Source organism: Ischnura elegans, chromosome 8 (assembly GCF_921293095.1).
Source record: "Ischnura elegans chromosome 8, ioIscEleg1.1, whole genome shotgun sequence".
NCBI lineage: Eukaryota > Metazoa > Arthropoda > Insecta > Odonata > Coenagrionidae > Ischnura > Ischnura elegans.
In genome coordinates, this window is record NC_060253.1 from 82,237,457 (window position 1) to 82,256,294 (window position 18,838).

Here is an 18,838-nt window from a genome sequence, read left to right on the forward strand (position 1 = left end):
GGAAGAAATGCGTGAATGCTCACCAGTATTGTGGCAATGATCGGAATCCTAATGACGAGGAAAAACAATGGATTCAGGTTCGTAGTCCAGCACAATGTGTCTTCTAAGACGGCTCGCAAAACAATCCACGGGACGACCACCAGAACGGGAAATCCTGGAAAAGAGGTGAGAGGAATCATTAGAATACGACGTAAAAAATTCATTGGACTGAAGCGTTATTCACCGGGGTGTTACTATCATTATTTTGTGTTTATGTATTCTCAAAGATTAAAGAATAAGGCTGTTGATTGCTGCCCATGAATTTTTTGTTTTTATGGATAATGAACCGGGCTAGATGAGTAATAATAGCCGGCGTGAATTAGTGGAAATCCTTCATCGTAGGAATTGAAGAATTAAAACTTGGTGTTTCATTCTTTTACGACCATGATTTCGTTAAGGAGTAACATTATGAAGTTGTATCAAGTTCAGAATAAGATTTAAAACTAAATTATGTTAATCATTAACGAAACCACGGTCGGAAGGAATAAAACACCATATTGCAAAGTTCCACCACCAAGTTGCACCATATTCCTTCAACTCCTTTGTGCTAGATGATTTTGGAATTTCTTGTCTGCAATTTTCATTTCACCGCAAATATGCGTCTCTTACCCCATCCCAGTATGACGTAGAATGTGATGGAGCTTGTATCCGAGAACAGCGCCATAAATATCAAGTTGTGCAGGTATAGGCCTTCCATCAGAACCCACGAGTAGTTTGCCATAATGAAGAATTGCCACAGACTAATCACCATCTTACACTCCCAACTATGCTGTAAAGGTCAATCAGAGTCATGCAATTATTGAATAAGCAGTTTATTTTACCATATTTAATAAAAGGCGATCGAATTTATCCTTCTAAATCTACATGACACCCTGCGAGCCACCTCTAGGGTGTTTGGCAGGGTGTCACTGATCACCGGCATGCAGCATGCAAAGATGATCCCCACAAGCACACCACACGGTCGTAAAGATTTTACGCATAATTACGTACGATACGCGCACACAGTGGCATAACTATGGGGGGGATGAGGGAATAGAACTCAGAGTCTCAGAGAAAGTCTCAGAGTCTCAAAGTCTCAGAGGAAAAAAAGTTTGAAAACTTTTGTCTAGTTTTGGCATATAATAACTATATCTGCTTAAAGTTAAATTTTAAGTGCCATGATGATGTAAAATGTATTTCCAGGCATGTCATTTTTCAAAATATTCCCGGACTAGGGGCGGGGGTCGACCCCCAGGACCCTCCATCCCCCCCGAAGCGTATTCCTAGTTACGCCACAGCGCGCACATACATGTAAAGTCAAAACTTAGCCACATTAAATTTATATGTATAGTAAGTCCAATCGTATAGTAAATCCAATCGTAAAGTAACTCCAATCATATAGTAAATCCAATTGTATAGTAAATCCATGCAGGGTTATAACAATGGAAAAATGTAAGCATGCAATGCGTCGTCCTGGCGAGTGACACCATTAATTTCATTAATCGAGACATTTATGTCTATCCTTGAAAGTATATAGGTTGGTTTTAGTTTAGTGTTCTTTTATGCCTTGCATGCTAGTGTTTTTTTATGGGACAATGAATTTTGAACGATTAGAGAAGGCATTTTGATATGCGATCCTGTAAGATGGGAAACAATTTCATCCGCGCCCATTTTTAGTAGTAAAACTTACCAAACGAACCCCCAATGATATAAAATTTGCTTGTAATCAAGGGTTAGCGCCTTTCAGTGAATTTGATGTCGTTTGTGATGAGTCTAAAGCACTTTTAAATTTACTCTATGCCTTGAAATGACAGAAATAGTGTTTTTTCATGCAAAGCGGGATAACAAATTGTTTATGCGATTTTGAATTAGTGAATATACTCAGGAAACGTATAAATAATTTACTTGTCATTTACAGTTTCTTGCATCGCAATCGATCGATTTTTTATCCAGTCAAACACTTTAAACTCGGGTGTCAAGGCTTTTTTCGAGTACAGTAGTACCTCATGCGTAAGATAGATGTCTCACCTGTCCCTGTGAGTAGACGAATGCCTCTCCGTTCTGCTGGACGACGTCGTAAGAGAGTCCAATTCCATCAATGAACAGCGAGTCCTTGAGAAGGGACATGAAGGCCCTCATGATGAAGGAAGCGAACAAGTGCATGTGGAGGATGTTGCGAGGACATCGTAGTTTCCTATTGTCAGTGAGATTAGTATTAGTCAGAGGGAAACCATTCACAAAATTTGCTCTAAGCAGCAGGTAAAACTGTAAAACTAAATAAATTTTGAATGCCTATTGTCTTTATTCACGAAATGTAGTGTTCAGTGTGTCCACATTTCTAAACCCCATTTTACAGTTTAAATTACTTTCCGGTTTTCTCGGAGTGATATTATATGACTAATGCAATATCACCCGATCTGAAAAGTTATCAAGACTGTCAGGAAATAATGACAGAAAAGCCTGAAAATCATATTTTATGCAAAATTCAAGTGCTGTTTTTTTTAATCATCCTCTTAAAGGTACATCTGTGATATTAGGAAATCCCATTTCCAACATTCCCCGTACCTTGTTACTGTAAAAAAATTCATTTTCATGTCGTGTATATACTTATAATGTTTGTTGGTTATCCTTTTCCTATAATTAATGACATTTTTATTCCCCGTATAGATAAATATTTCATAAACTTCTTACTATCAAGTAATCTAGTACATGACGAAAGTAGTCTGAAAAAGTAAGGAAATTTCAGGTTGACATATAAGCGCCCACCCTGAACATGGTTTATGTATATGTAGCATTTGAATCCTCAAATTTGAGGAATTTGACTGGAGAAAGTTAACTCACTTGATGCTGGACATTATGATGAAGGCCACAACTAGAGAGATGAATGACACGCCGTATCCGAATCTTGACATATTTTTCACCACTGGCACCCAGTTCTGAAAATAAGGTGAGAAAAAAATTAATTCGCTAGTCATCTCAATTACAGTACATACATACCGGTACGCTTAGCCCCTATAATTCGAGTGCTCCACTCATACAAAGCATTCCGTAAATAAGCACACATGGATGCTGTTATGTAGCAAAGAAGACTGTTTGAGACTTAAAATGTATTATCATCTACATCATCACCGGTCACTGGTGGTCAACAATCCAAAGAATGGTTTGACGCAGCTCTCCACTCAATTCTCCCATCAGCCATTCTTTTCACGCCTACGCATTTCTTCTCTTTCACATCCTTCTTTACCTGTTCAATATATATAACTCTGTTTATCTGTTTATGAAACTATAATGACTGATAAAAAATTAAATTGTGGCTCTTTTTCTTAAATTCGAAGAGTCGGTTGAAAATCATTCGTATTCCTCTCGGCATTCACGTCAAGATGCGTGTGTATAAGGCTGTGCTTTATTAAGATAGACTTTTACATCTACACACTACCCCGCAAGCCGCCTCGTAAGGCGTGTGGCGGGGAGTGCAAGCATTCTAGCCGTTAACAAATAAAAAGGAACTTCTCTTATGAAATTACGCCTAGCATATATGAAAGTCCTTTATTGTTCGGGGAAAAATGAATTCCCATACATATCCGTTCAGCAAAATATCTCTCATAATTTATCGTTTCCGTCGGACCTGGAAATATGGTAATGTGTAGTTGTAGATGTAAAAATCGATTGTGCACGCGGACGATTTTGATTCGCTCTATTAACGGAATTGAATAAAATATTAGCGCAGAAAGAAGCGATGGTTATGGATGCATCGCAAGCGGAAACTTTGATTCAACCAATCAGGGAAAGGATTTTGCGACAGATTGCAATTTTACATTTTGATTTCTCAATGATTAATGAGAAATTGTGAGCTGAAATTTAAGTATACTTTGTTACAAACCTTAGGAAATTCTCACGTATCTCTTATGCTTGGATATTTCATTTGCTTTTTTCCGTTGTAACTGCGATATTTTGTTTTTAAGCATCTGTCGTAGTAACTTACAATTAAACGCGCAAGTCTCGCTCTAGCCCAAGTCGACGTCATTGTGTACGCTACTCGCGTTATCTTTTTTGCGGTGATCTTTATCCGTTTCAGTAAGTGATAGATGATTTAGTTTTATTGATAACACTTTGGTTAGTATTATATTTCAAACGCGCGATCTGTTACTTAGATGTGCAGCTTCGAAAGTCTTCTCCTGCATCCTAATTTTTTATTCTTTTTACTGTTTATTAGTGAAAGCTGCAGATCATAAAAATAATATGCTATGTAAAGGTCATATTGGCTTTTTTAAATAAATAAATAAATGAATGAATTTCTTTATGTCGAAGGAGGGAGTAAAAGAAAAGTCCAGGGTCGTTTTTTTGTGCGTAGGAATATACAGTTGCCTTTTCGGTGTTTGCCAATCAATTAGCTCTCCATGACTACGGAGTCATCCACCCTTCTTTTCCAATATCACTCTAATGCCCTCGGGTAATGAAAGGGTAGCCGCGGCTGTAAACATTGCGAAAAGAATACTTGACGATGAAAGTTGGCGATCGGCGCTCTGAAAATGAGAGTGGGTCGCAGATGATGTTTGTTGCCGGAAATGAGGTAATTTGAGAAAAAGTGTGTCCTCCTGCTCGTCAAAAAGGGTGGGGCCATAAAGTGTGCGAAAAACAAATGAACTCGGCGCCGCGACTTGGGTGCCTCGTTTGTTCTCCCGAGCGCACTTCGTTCATGTCTTTCGTCTTAATTTCGGGATTTTAGTGATTCGGTGAGGCGCGATGTATACGAGTGGTTTACACGACGAATAATATAACCGAAGATTCTATTGTTCGCCAAAAAATGTGTTCTCAGCCACCGCTTATTTAAATGGGTTTACAAAATCCAGCACCGTCAAATGGGATAAATTTGGTCGAACTTTTCATGATTTCTTGAAAACAAAAAAACTTATTTAACTTTATAATTAATAAGCAATCTACATTAGGTGGTCAAAATTATTAACAGATCATGCCTCTTCAATTTAAGGCTGTTTCTGAACCTTTAAGTATTTTGACAACCAGGATTTTTTTTTAAATTTGGGCCTAATTTACCGTAAATTGGGGTAACTATGGTCCAATCTAATTTTTAAAAACATACAAATCTAGTGCTAAACCATGAGTTAAAGCAAAGATAGCCCTCGCAAAATATATCTCAGTACACTGTTTTCAAGTATTCCTTGATTTTAACCTGTAAATGCATTTTATTAGGGGCCCTTTGCAGACCTTTATTCGGGAGTGAAGCCAGTGATGCTAATTGTCGACTGATGCAAGAACTAAGTCGATAATTCTATCCAAATGGTGAAATACAGAACTATGAATCTTTTTATGTCTCGGGGCCTAAGTTACCTGGAAAGGACGAAAGTTTCCTTAGTTTCCGGTATCTAGTTATTTTAAGTTGTTTATTCTTCTGATAGAAATAATAAATATTATTTGCTCTACTTCATTCGCCATGCTGATAAATTAATTCAATACCGCTTAATATAACAATCTACAATGGGCATTTTTTTATAAATGTAAAAATCTTATTAGGGACGAACGGGCATATATATGATGAGATGAAGAAATACAACCATCGTACATTTTCGCAGATTTTTATTAGTTGCGACGCGTTTCGAGGCTATGGCGTCATTCTCTAGTGTCGTCGTTAGCGACGTTATTTACAAAGGTTGTTTATCTTCATTCAGCATGAATTTTCATCGGATGAACTCCGAATCGATCTATATCAGGTGATGAGATATTGAATGTGGTAGAGGAAAATTTTTTTTTACCGCCATGATGGTGTCTGCCATGGTGCTTCCGTCCGCCATCTCTGGGAATTGGATCTGCATGGTGGCGTAGGGGACGGGCGTGCACTGCGAGAAGTTGGTCCAGGTGGTGCGGATGGCCGCACCCTCCTCGTCTGCTCCCCCTCCGCTCACCCAGAACCACTCCCCGCTCTCCAAGCACCTCCGGGACGCGTTAGCCTGTACCAAAGGGTAAAACAAAGGAGTTTGTTAATGAAGAATATTAGTGCATGTGTGAATATCATATTCTCAAGTTACCAATTGTAATGGGGAACAATTTTTTTTCCGTTGACTTCAATTTTTGAGCTGGATTAGACTAAAATAAGCATCCTAATTTATAAACTGCAGTTCGATACATATCCATTATGTATACCTTTGATTTGGTGAGAGCCCCAAGATCACTCATATTGTTGCTTTTAAGTAGAAAAAAGTCTATACTCTACTAGAAAATCAGATGAGAAATAGAGTATCATAGTTAATCACCATCGTACCGTGCTTCATCTAGTTGAAATTCCAGTGCGAGTTTTCAAAGTATCCTATTTCATCTCTTTGCAGATACAGGAATTCGAATCTGGTGAAGAGCGATGTGACCCCAAAGACAAATGCATTGAATTTTCTTCTGCCACGTCAAGTTTTTTTTAACTATTCCTAATTTTATTGTGACCAGTGTCTGCTTGATTTAGCGTCGGTCACAAGCATAATTGCTCTCCAATTGGCTGACATTAACCTTGTGTGACTGTTGCTGGGTGACTGAATCCGTTGGAGGCCAGCAATGGGTACATTGTTGTCTGGTTATGCAGGAGATATTATATTGACACTCGGGCGCATAGTCTGAAATTTGCTCAATAGGAAGCTTCAAGTTGCAAGCTGTTGAGCAAGTTGCATACACCTATATTTTGTTGTCAATTCACACGCAACGGTAAACTATGCCTCTTAATAGATCACCTATAAATTTAGTTTGAATATTGGTGAAAGTTAAATTCATCGTTAGTTCATTCGCCGGACATTTTACAAAAAGTCAAGAAGGGGAGAAAGATGGACGTCCTGGAAGAGTTGGAGATTGAAAGGAATTTGAGTTTGGGACATGTTCTTAATGGCATCGTCTTCCTCTCATTACCACTGCACTTAACCTTCGCAGTTTACCCCGCTCCAAACCGACCCTTTTCCCCGGCCAAGGAACCTTATCTGCCTCTCCTAGGTTAAGCTTAGTCACGCAACCCAACCATTCCCTCACCCATCCTCCTACTCCACCCCGAATCCCCCCCCCCCTGCATAGCCCTTCTCCCTCCCCCCTGCTAGAATTTGGGTATTTATTTGATTGCCTGAATAATAAACAGTGTACTTGAGAATGACGCCTCAGCGTCGAAACGCGTCGTACCAATAAATAATTTTCCAGTGAAAAGTTACCAGGGTTGTGTATTTTCATTTCATCGTAGTTATTGGTATGCATTATGAAATGTAACCCTATCAAAATGTGAAGGGTCAGAGTATAGGTGCTCCTAGGCTAGATTCTGGCGTGGATTTCGAGTGCTTTTCTTTTTACAATGTTAGCAGTGTGTAGTTTTTATTTTCATCCATATTCGAACTGAAAAATTTCCTGCCTTGAATTTTTGCCGTCAAATATGGAAAAAATGCCACTCCATCACGCTTGGATCTTCGAATTACCTGTTTTCTGTGCTAGTCGGCGTCAAATGACAAACAGCAATGCACTCGTTTGTCATTTGACGCCATCATACAAGCCTGTTTTGCCTATTTTAAGGTGGGACCCTCACAAAATGAACAAGCAATGTGTCAGGCGTTGGCGGACCTGGAGAAAGGGAATACGATACATTTCTATTTGGTTTACCTATGATTTGGCGAGAACCCAAAGGTCACTCATGTTGTTGCTTTTTAATAGCAAAAACAAGTCTAAGAAAATAAACTGTGAAAGAGAGTAACCTAGTTATTTATCATCTATATGCCCAGTGCTTAAAATCTAGCTGAAATTCCAGTGCTAGTTTTCAAAGTATTTCGTTTCATATCTTTGCAAATACAGGAATTTGTATCTGGTGAAGATCGGAGTGACCCCAAAGACGAATGTATTGAATTCGAAGACGAATCCGTTCGTAAGGGATTTTACCAGTATGAGTTGAATGATTTGGTATGAGATTTGAGTTTCTCACAAATCGATTGTCACAGATAAATTTCCACAAATTTAGCCCCCTAGAGTGAAGCTAGAAGATAAAATTTTTACCTTAATGTTTATAATTTTCGCTTGGTTAGAAAGTCACTGTTTGATTGATAGCAATTTTAACTTGCATTTACTGTGCATTACCGTCGTAGAAATTGACTCGTTCTGTTTGAGCGGAGCATAACTTAAGATTTCCCTTTTAAGTCCTTCATATGTAAATTTTGTATAGCATACGAGACAAAAATAGGTTATCCTGATGCTCAAAAAGTTGACATGATAGATAAAAATTGAGGTTATTTTCTTAGTCAGAGGGCAAAAGTTAGTCAAAAACAAGTCTCAGATCTAAGACAGCAAAATGGTCGTTCCTCAGTGTTATCTTATATATAAAAATGAATCGCAAAATGTGTTGGTAAGCGCATAACTCAACAACGCCTGGACCAATTTGGCCAATTCTTTTTTTAAAATGTTCGTTGAAGTCCAAGGATGGTTCTTACGGCGAGAAAAAATCGAATAATTGCCGGAAAAACCCTAAAAACAGCCCTTTTCTTTTTCACATACAAACGTTTTCTAACTAAAACGTAGAATCAATTTGAGCTTTATTGCTATTATATAAAGTTCATATTAAATTACAAACACTCACTGTTATCTAAGAAATGTAGGTGTTTAATATAACATTTTAATTACTAAATATATTCAAAATATTAATTAAATTGAAATTACATTTAAAAAATTTAATTCGAGCTGATTGTAAGCCCAGCCCAGATCGAGTTGACACTTCACTACCGTGTTTGTAAACAAATCTCCAAGCAATTGTTGACAAACGGTAATGTCCGTGTTCCTGTCGAGGAAACGAGTAGTTTTAACTGATTTCCTTGGAATGATTGCAAATTAGTTTCAGTGAGCTCATCAACAAAGAGTTCCAGAATATGATTGATCACCAAAAGAATCAAAGATGGTTGATTTAGCGAGCAAGAACGAAGATGTGGATGACTAAAACGAGGTAAATTCAAATAGTTCGTACTCTGCATGGATTCGAATCTTTTAAATGTGTAACAAACGAAGACGAAATCACCAACTATCTATCTGAATATTTTAAGTCCTTGGACGTACCTGGCTTACCAAGGCACGATTTACAGAAAAATGTAGTTTCTGTGCTCATGATCTTTCGAAGCCTAAACCAACCATAACTATCCAACGGAACGTGTTTGGTCATTAAAAAAAATTGGTGATGAATGTGATTCACGCAACTTTACTCAAAGGAAAATTCAAAGGTTAGGAAGTCCTCATTCCGTAGATTCCATGATCTCAACTCATATGCCCTTTTGAGCTTAAACGTATTCAATTTACAATTCGTGTTGCATTCGTGATAACGATTAAAAAATCGCATGGTCATTTTTTCAGTTTTTGGGTTGTTTGTGCTCATGTGCTAATGAAAACCCATGATTTTCTCATGGTCAATTTAGCGTGCTATGTTCAGGAGTCGATAAACCATCCTCTGTATTTCTTCCTTCGCTTCAAGTGCGTAGCTAGGATAGGGGGTTTTTGGTGCAGCTAATACCACGGGTCTGTAGGGTATAGAAAACTCGCTAAGGTAAGCGGGAAGTGTGGGGGCACTTCCCCCAGACATTTTTTAAGATAAATGGTTCAAAATAGTGGGTTTTGTGGCTGTGTGAATAGTTAAATATGTTTTGTTTGTTAGTCATCCGTCCCCCTAATATTAATAACATAATCTTTCATAAATAAATTCTCTAAGCTCTTAGGGGGGGGGGTTTATCCCCCAAAACCTCCCCTCGCTGCGTCACTGCTTTGCTTCGCTATATTTATTTAGCTTCATCCGCTTCATCTTGCGCCTGATAACAAAACAAAAACTGTTGTTTCTCAGAAGGTGCTTGACGCAAGACATTAAACCCGAATGTGTAGGGCTCACCGTGGTGCGTTTACGCATGCAGTACGTTTACGCATGCAGTACGTTTACGCAGTGCATTTTTTCCAAACAGAGATACTAAAACTGGCGCGCCTTAAGTCATTTAATGCGAATGCTGCTTCATAGGGGCTTTTCTTGCACGATTTTGAGCATCAGTCAAGCGTCGGTCTGGGGTCGTGTCAACCTGCCCCCTGAATGGGCCAAGTGTATGCAACAGACTTGGACCTAAAAACATTTTTTTACAGCTAATAACGCAAATAGCCAACAACTGAATGCGTATAATTTTTATTTCATGAACTGCTTTATTAAACCACAATGCCCAAAATTTCTTAAGCTAAAACGTAAGAAAATTTGTTGAAAAAAATCCGCGTAAACGTGCTCCGGATCACCCTATGTAGATTCGATAAAGAAAATGTCTTTCTGACAAGCAATTTTGGTTCTCATTTACGTAGTTTTATTGAATTTGTATCCTTATTTTATTATAATAAATTAAACATGATTAAAAACGATGCAGCCGCTCTTGATTTATAAATGGTGTAAGTAAACTGTAAGTTCATTGATTGTTAGGCGGTACGAAGTTCGCCGGGTCAGCTAGTCATTAATATAATAGAACGTCCGCATATCACTTAGTAATCTCCGAATGAATCAATGGTATCTATAAAATTCGTTCTATAATATCTTTATGTATTAAAAAAAGTGCATATCATATTATCTCTCTTTTCCCATTGAAATATTCAAACAGCGTCAGAAGCTAATTAATCTAAAAATTATTCAAGAAAAATTTGAAATCGCCGCCCTCGGTGGCGGCGTAAAGTCTTCGCCTGCCAAACTAAAGGTCGCGGGTTCGAGTCCCGCCTAGGTAAGTTACCCTTACATGGATGTTTGTGCACGTTAGATAGTTAGGATGTTATCAAAAATCCCGAAGTAAAGGCTAAGTATTGCTGTTTTCAGACGCGTGGAAATAAATTAAAACGAAATCATGCCGTTCGTTTTGCGTAGTTTCGTCATGTCTGTAAATTGACAAAGGCGAATTTACATTTTATTAACAAGCATTTTTTAAATATTGTTGCAAAGTTTCAGAAACTCATCTCGCAAGACGTCATTTCACAATTTTTTTCAATTTTATTCGCCCACTGTGCGTCGATGAAAACAAAATTGTTCGAGCTGTCACCTTGTACTCCCACGCAAATTCCCGAATCCTCTGCCGGTTTTCCGCATTGTGCACCGTATGAGTAGAACGGACGTTGTTTGCTCACGACCTACTTTGTAGTAATAGTTCCATAGCGCTACGTTTCCTCGCCTGAGTATAATCATTTCAGTGCTGGGCAATAGCAAGGAGGTTGTGAATATCTGAAGGCGCTGTTTTCGAGTTTTTAGCGTGGTCAAAGTTCCCCCATCTTGATTTGACAATTTTTGGACTTGGTCTCCGACTGATATTTTGAGGTGGCGAAGTTTTGTTCTGAAAATGAACCAAATTAAGTGAAAAATGCTACCATAATCATTAGTATTTCGCTGGTGATTTTCATAGGATTTTTACCATCATTCGCGATACTTCTGTTAATGTATAAATCCGGTGTCTGTTAGCCACTTCACTGGTGGGGATATCTTTGAAAATATACTATATTACTGTAATTGTTAGATTTTCGTTGGCTATAATAAAATTAAATATCAGTATAAGTGCAGGTAAATGGCCAGTTTACTCTCGTAAAATTTTATTTTCAGTTGAGATGGTTGTAGAACGTTACCATGGTGATTGATAATAATTTTCCCCTGGGAAAAGATGTTTGAGTCATAACTTCGCGAAGCCTACAAATGAAGTAAGAAAAATATGTTTACATTTTGGGTTCCATAGGTTATTTTGATGTATTAACGAGTTATAGCAAAATATTTCACCAAATAGTAAGCATTGATCCTTATGGGATTGTCAATGTTTTGGTCAAAGTGGGCGTGGCTTGTACTCCTACCCAAGCACCCCCATTCCGGCCACAATTCGCTCCACGCTCGAAACCAGTGGTGCCCCCTCCAGATATTTACAGGTATAGAATGATCGTAGGCTTTCCCGGCGTATAGAATTGTGGAAGGTTACACGGGATTTCCACCGGGTCAGGTTCTCCAACTCCATCTCGGCCGACGTTTCGATGGGCGAGGTGTCCATCGTCTTCAGGGCATGTCGAGTCTAGAAAATCGTCCTCCTTATATATAGAAGACGGCGGTATCACCCAACACCTGCCCCGGTTGATACCGCCGTCTTCCATATATAAGGAGGACGATTTTATAGACTCGACATGCCCTGAAGACGATGGACAACTCGCCCATCGAAACGTCGGCCGAGATGGAGTTGGAGAACCTGACCCGGTGGAAATCCCGTGTAACCTTCCACAATTTACAGGTATGTGCATTTACAGGCATATGCATTTATTCCTTGGGAAATAGCGATAGTTTGCAGTTGTCACGAATTTAAGAGCGACAATTTCCGTAAAACCATTTCTTCAAATCAACCTGTTTCCAATATGCGTCCCTCATTGCTTGACCTCGTTCCCCTAAAGCCGAGCCTGTATTCGGAATCTATTTCTTATGTTCACGTCGCAATTCAAAACTTCCGGTCAACTCGATTCATTATCGGGAGCATTTTTTTCGCCGAGTGCAACAGAATTGTGTCGACAACGGTTTTGAAACTTAAAAATCCCTGAAAATAGATTGATATTGCGTGAAAATGATTAATAGAGTGCTCCATCTACCCTTCGGCGGTTATCGTTATCGCAAGAATCAAGTTAGATGTGAGGTCTTATGCTGGCCATGACTTATTTAAACAGCCTCAAATATCGAAAGAATCGGAAGAGAAAAATCAACTTAACGAGGTGATAACCTATTTAAAATTCTATGCACTGATATTTATTTAAATAGGCATTGATACGAGCACTTAATTTCCGAAGTCATTCTGAATAAACTACGGTAAAATGGCAATGTTACAATAAGAGAATATTAGAGTAGAGTTGTGCTAGAAAATCTATTCATTATATTGCCGAGCACATCTAAGTATATAATCTTTTACTTCAATTACAAAAAGCACTGATGCAGTTATTGTGGTAGCTAAGAAATTGCTAGAGTGAGAAGCATAATAATACCTTATTCATGATTCATTTTGCGTTGACCTTAGGCTCATACCTTTCTGGTGGATAACATTTGAATTTGAAGAGAAATTTCCAATTTTGGATGACCATTTAGTCGTGTTTAGGGAAGTAAAATTATTTCTCCGTTCAGACCCTCTATTAAAATAATTCCAAAATTATAGAAGACTGGAAGGCCCGTTTTGCATTTTCAAAAGTATCAGTGAAAGAGAGTCAGGGGAAGTTCCCATTTATCCACAGAGCCTAGTAGCCGACGTTTATGTTATGAAAACTTAGTAGGGGTTTCCGGGGCATGTTTACACATGTTGATCATTGTTCAAAAACCGTGTGGTAAAGTGCATCACAAGTCAAACTATTCTATTGTCTTTCTCTTTCAGGCCTTTTCACAACTTCAGCAGCACCCTACTCGGAAGGCATTTAGCTTGAGGAGAATATTTCCATTTTTCAGCCAAGAAAGCAAATATTTTATTGTATTTATCGGGGTCAGAAAGCTAGTCATGACTTAAGAAACGTTTACTTTATGTGCATTAGAATCATTGTTACTTAATCATTGTGATTGATTGATTGAAGCTTGCTGAAAAATTTATAATCATCTTGCTAGTTTGACTCGAGGAGGAAAGAGGACGAGGGGCACGTTAACATACTTCCCGGGGGGCACGTTTACATAGTCTGACGTCGTAGTGGTCTTGTGTAGCTAAATTAATTTTTAACGAACCCTGTGAAAACTGCTCAAATACGCTCATGGCAGTTATTAAAATTATTTATTGTTATTGATCTTTTTTTTGCATGAAATTGTTAACATGTATCGTTAAAATTTCTTTTAAATAATAGTTGGCAAAATTACATGTCACCTTAACACATTTACACCATTTGTAGGCCTACATGAGAGTTTGATTACTTTATTTATAGGCTTGATATGACGAATTCTCATCGTTTACAATAGATGCGCAAGAATTTGCATATGCGTTTTACGTAAAACCCAATTTAAAATTTGTAAGCGCGACCCATATGTTGTGAAAACTTGCCCCGTACACAAGGCAACCCCGCACACACTTGGGCTAAATAAAATTATATTTTCAGGCCTTTTGTTATCTCATTCAATTGATTATACCAAAATGCTACCATGTAAAATCTTTGAGTTCAATGGGCTACTCGTTGTTTACAAATAATATTTGAGAAAAAATACTGAAATCATGAATCTATAGTCTTGTTGTTGGTTTCCTTTGTACTTTATGGTCCTCTCCTCATTTAACATAGTTTACTCGCATTACTACTCTTCATGCGGAAAAAGAATAAGACATTTTCTTAGTCCCCACCTTCCCCATGCTAAAGTGGTTGAGATACTGTTATAGCCCAGGATGTGGCAGCTTGTTTTAAATTTTCTCGAATTATTAATTTTAACCTCTTAAAACGTACTACAAGGAGAATAATCAGTACACTAAACTTATCAGGTGGATTTTTTTAACGCAATGAGCTCGCTTTGGAGTACTAATTGCAAGAACAATTTATTTTAACGAATAGACCATGTGGCATCCTCTCTTATAGAAAGTTACAAAGCTTATGGGCCAAAATTCTCTCATGTTTTTCACATCCAAGAAACAGTTTTTAAAAGTAAAATTCAGGGTTTTCATTAAAGAATAGCGCGGGTTTGAACATAATTGAAATGGAAACGGTATGACTTAGAGTTTATGTTTTTTTATTTTCCGTCTCTTAACAGTTTTTTTTACAAAATAATACATTTCAGTATGTGCGCCCCTTGTCGCTCGACAAGAGAGAAGCCAGGCCTCGACATAAGTCTACTCCTAACAAAGGGCGCCATGGGGACTACGGCTTAACGTCCCATCCGACGGACGGTGTGCTGCACTTGAAGTGCCCTCCTTAAGGTACCCAAGCAGGGATCTCAAGCCTCTGAAAAATCTCTTCCACCTTATCCTTACTGTCTTCTTATGAATAACTGAAACCACTCCATTCTTTCATGATAACCCTGTATTTAATCGTCCAGCACGGCCGCGTCCTGAACTCTGAAATCTATCCCGTTGACACTCTTACCACCCTAAAAGCCTCCGCAATTAATATGCGCAACCTTATTTTATAAGTTTACTCTAAAATCTGTCATCAGAGTGATCGTGAAGTGATTTCAGCCTCCTCTGCTGCTCAGCCTTTTGAAATACGTTAACAGTTTTTTTTAGGATTGCTTATCATATTAATATTTAGAGCACGCTCAGATCAAAGCCTCGCCGCCGATACGATGATTGGAAATGCGTACCGTGCGACTAAGATTGCGACATCAGATGCAAAAAGCCCCTACTTTACGTCCCGCTGCGTGGTTTGTTTTCTGGGCAGGAAGACCAGTTTAGTTATAAATCTAATATGCCGCACCGGTAAATGAGGTGGGTATGCAATCAAACCAAGCAATTATCACCCTTGAAAAATATCTGTCCAGTACTCAAAATCATTGTATCTGATGGACCTTCCGACATATGGTGCAAATCTCTCAAAAATGTTGTGTTGATCGACAGGTTTCGCATTTTATATACTACTAATTAATGTCTTGACTGATTATACGATTTCCAAGTTGCTGTTGAATATACCTCAAATTAAATCCGAGGTCAATCATAAATGTATGAAGCTGCATTTTGACAAAATACCATCGTTTTCTGACGGAATGAATGAATTTTATGAAGTGCTTGGCAACATCACCTGATGTAACCAAAGCTCCCGTCTTAGCTTAGCAAGGAGCCTCACCACTAATCGTCCGACCAGCATTAAAGGCTTGTACTAATTAGCCAATTGTTTTACGGCTATGCACAAATATAGGTTGGTCGGAATGAAGAATGAAGAAGGCTTGGAAAGCTTCAGTAGGGAGGCTAACGCTCCAGCCAGGGGCGCAGCGAAGAATTAAGGTTAGGGGGGGTTTTAGGGGCAACTAATAATACTTTGGGGGTGTGGGGGTATTGCATACCCGCCAGAGTAAGTGGGAGGTGCGGCGGTCCTCCTTTAAAAAAATTATAAGATAAATGGTTCAAAATGGCGAGTTCTACGGCCTTCTGAGGGATATTTGATTGATGCTAATACTATTCTATAAGTAATAATGATCCAAATAAGTAAAACAGTTTAAACTTAAAAATTTCTCTGAGCTCTGGGGTGGGGAGGGGGTTTAACCCAAAAACCCCCCCTCGCTGCGCCACTGGCTCCAACCATTACTCCTACTCGATCGCCGGTTTATTTTCATGGTAACCACACGCACTAAGGTGACAGAATGCCCTCCAAGGTCGCGCTTTGGATGCGGAGGTTCCTGTCCTTGACCTTGGTGGTGCTCCCTGTCTGTCATCCTCAGCAGCGAACCGAGGCGTCAATTAATTAATATAGGCGTATTGAGGAGGTGTCCTCTTGCGGATCATCCAATGGGCGAGCGACGCTTGTGAATTGACGGGGTCGTCGTGATGCGTATGGCTGTGGAGGCTCTCGAAGTGCCACCCAAAGTACTCCTTCAACCCTATCCGTCTCAGTCTCCGATCGTGCGAAGAATACGAACCGCGGTTTTTAATGTAAGTACCGTTTTTAAGTTTAAAAAATAACCAGTCAACTTTTTGTAACAATTTTATTTTTCACGCATACGCCCACGCCTTAACCCATTAACTGCCAAATTTGTTTTTTATATTTTTTTTAACTTTATTTGTGTCCGTCTGCATCCCAATAGTTAGGAAAACACGTATTTTGAATCTCACGACCACGATGTCAACCGTGAGCCCCAGATGGGGCTCGTGGTGTTTGTGTCCATTGTTCCCAAGTGACGAACATTGGAAAAACAAAACGTCGATTATACTATTGTATACTAACCAGGAATGAAGAAAAATCGACCCAGTTGGAGAATAGCCACAGCCAACAACGTCTTTTATGCTGTCAAAAGTCACCTTTTCCCTCTACGACCAAAAAACGGAGACTTCTGAGCGGGAACGAGCTCGTGTGCACATGTCAATGCATGCACGTGATCACTTCATGTCTCCTTTCACTAACGACATCCTGTTGGAAGACGCGAAGGTTTCTATACATTGGTCACAGGTAGCGCTGCTATGTAGTTTAAAGTACCGGGTCCCCATTAGGGGATCATGGTAGTCACTACTTTTCCACGTAGTTTCCGTTATTATTTAAGGCACTTTTCACGTCGATCCAGCTTTCGTATACGGTCGTCTTGGAAAATTGCCACTTGAGTTGACGGTCACTGAAAAACCGTTGTTTCTTCGCTTTCATCGTCGTTGTGGCGCTGACATTATTGTGTTTCTTCAGATAAAAAAACGTAGTAGTGACTAGGTTGAGGCTGTGTGTAGGGTTATCAAATTGTTCCCAACCAAATGATACGATTAGATCTTGAGTTCGAATGGCTGCATGTGGACGGGCATAGTCACGCAGCAAAACGATCCATTTTCTCAGCATTTCTCGTCTTTTGCCCTGAATTGCACGGCGCAATTTGTTTAAGGTCGCACAATCAGTGGCGCAGCGAGGGGGTGGGTTATGGGGGATAACCCCCCCCCCCCAGAGCTCAGAGAAATGTTTAAGTTTAATTCATTTTACTTAATTGGATGAAAATTACTTATAGAATAGTGTTAGGATTAATCAAATATCCCTCAGAAAGCCGTAAAACTCGCCATTTTGAACCATCAATCTTAAAATTCTTCTGGAGGAGGGCCCCCGCAAATCCCTCTTTCCCAGGCGGGTATGCAATACCCCCAACCCATAAGTATTAGTTGCGCCTAAACCCCCCCCCCCAGCCTTAATTCTTAGCTGCGCCCCTGCGCACATTATCTCATGGCATTTATTGTGTCACCACGAGGCAAAAAATTGACTTCCAACGACTGTCCTTTCCCTAAAAACGATTTTCGTGATTTTCTCAGGCAGCAATTTCCTATGAAGACAATATAAATAAGCTCTTATAAAAAATTTTTTTTTAAAAACCAGCCTTTATATTCAGATTACAGGGGATGAGCAACGTTTATATATGACACAAAGCAAAAAAACTCAGTGACCCCGAAAAACCAAACGTGACGTATTAAAAAAGTCACTATATTTATTAAATTTTCAGTGAATGGTAAGCCCCCTATGTTTCAAAATGCCACCCCTATGCTTTTAAATGCCTACTATGTGGATATGCCTAAAGTGGATAACTTTTACTGTGGTCGCAAAACACGAAAATCGACCATTTGGAACTTCTTAGATCAAAAACATGTTTTGGGGGGCTATAGGTTGACTGGGGGGTGGTTAAAGGGGGGTTGGAGAGTAAAAGTTATATTTTCATGTATTGTCATCGGAAATGAAGAAGTGTGCAAAATTTCAGCGTTTTTGCTTCACAGGAAGTGAGTCAAATTTGAGTTACAAGATTTGTACCAGACAAACAGACAGGTTGGTGAGTTGATATAAAGGCTGGAAAAAGCTTGTTGTTCGATTAAATAAGTGCCTTAATATTAAGGGAAATCATATGGAAATGTAGTGGTAGAAGTGTGACCTTCATTGTAAAAATATTTTTTGAGTTTCGCACCGGGCCGGCATGTAGCCAGGGGGGACTACTGGGTCCCTAACATCCCACGTCCACCCGAAATTCTTTCCCTTGTTGCGACTACCCGCTGTACATTTGCTGAGGAGACTACTAGGCCAGCGGAACCTATCTTCTGGCGCTCCAGTTTTCGATAGACATGGTTACATTTCATCACGCCTGCCAATAACCAGCCGCGGATTTAACTTTCATGATTATGCACACGAAATATATATGGCTGATTTCACGATACTTATTGATATCCAATGTCTGCCAATTGACGAAAAA

The 18,838-nt window shown here is 39.1% G+C and overlaps 1 protein-coding gene across 2 annotated transcripts in view; it reads right to left on the bottom strand.

The window, feature by feature from the left end:
- Positions 1-18,838, bottom strand: part of LOC124163886 (vasoactive intestinal polypeptide receptor 2-like) — a 116,024-nt gene that overhangs the window by 18,845 nt on the left and 78,341 nt on the right. For both annotated transcript variants that reach the window (XM_046540994.1, XM_046540995.1), the window contains exons 3-7: positions 5,787-5,981; positions 2,860-2,954; positions 2,047-2,212; positions 649-808; positions 24-154 (exon numbers count right to left, since the gene is read on the bottom strand). In XM_046540994.1, coding sequence (XP_046396950.1) covers positions 24-154; positions 649-808; positions 2,047-2,212; positions 2,860-2,954; positions 5,787-5,981 — 747 coding nt within the window. The remainder of the gene's footprint in view (positions 1-23; positions 155-648; positions 809-2,046; positions 2,213-2,859; positions 2,955-5,786; positions 5,982-18,838) is intronic.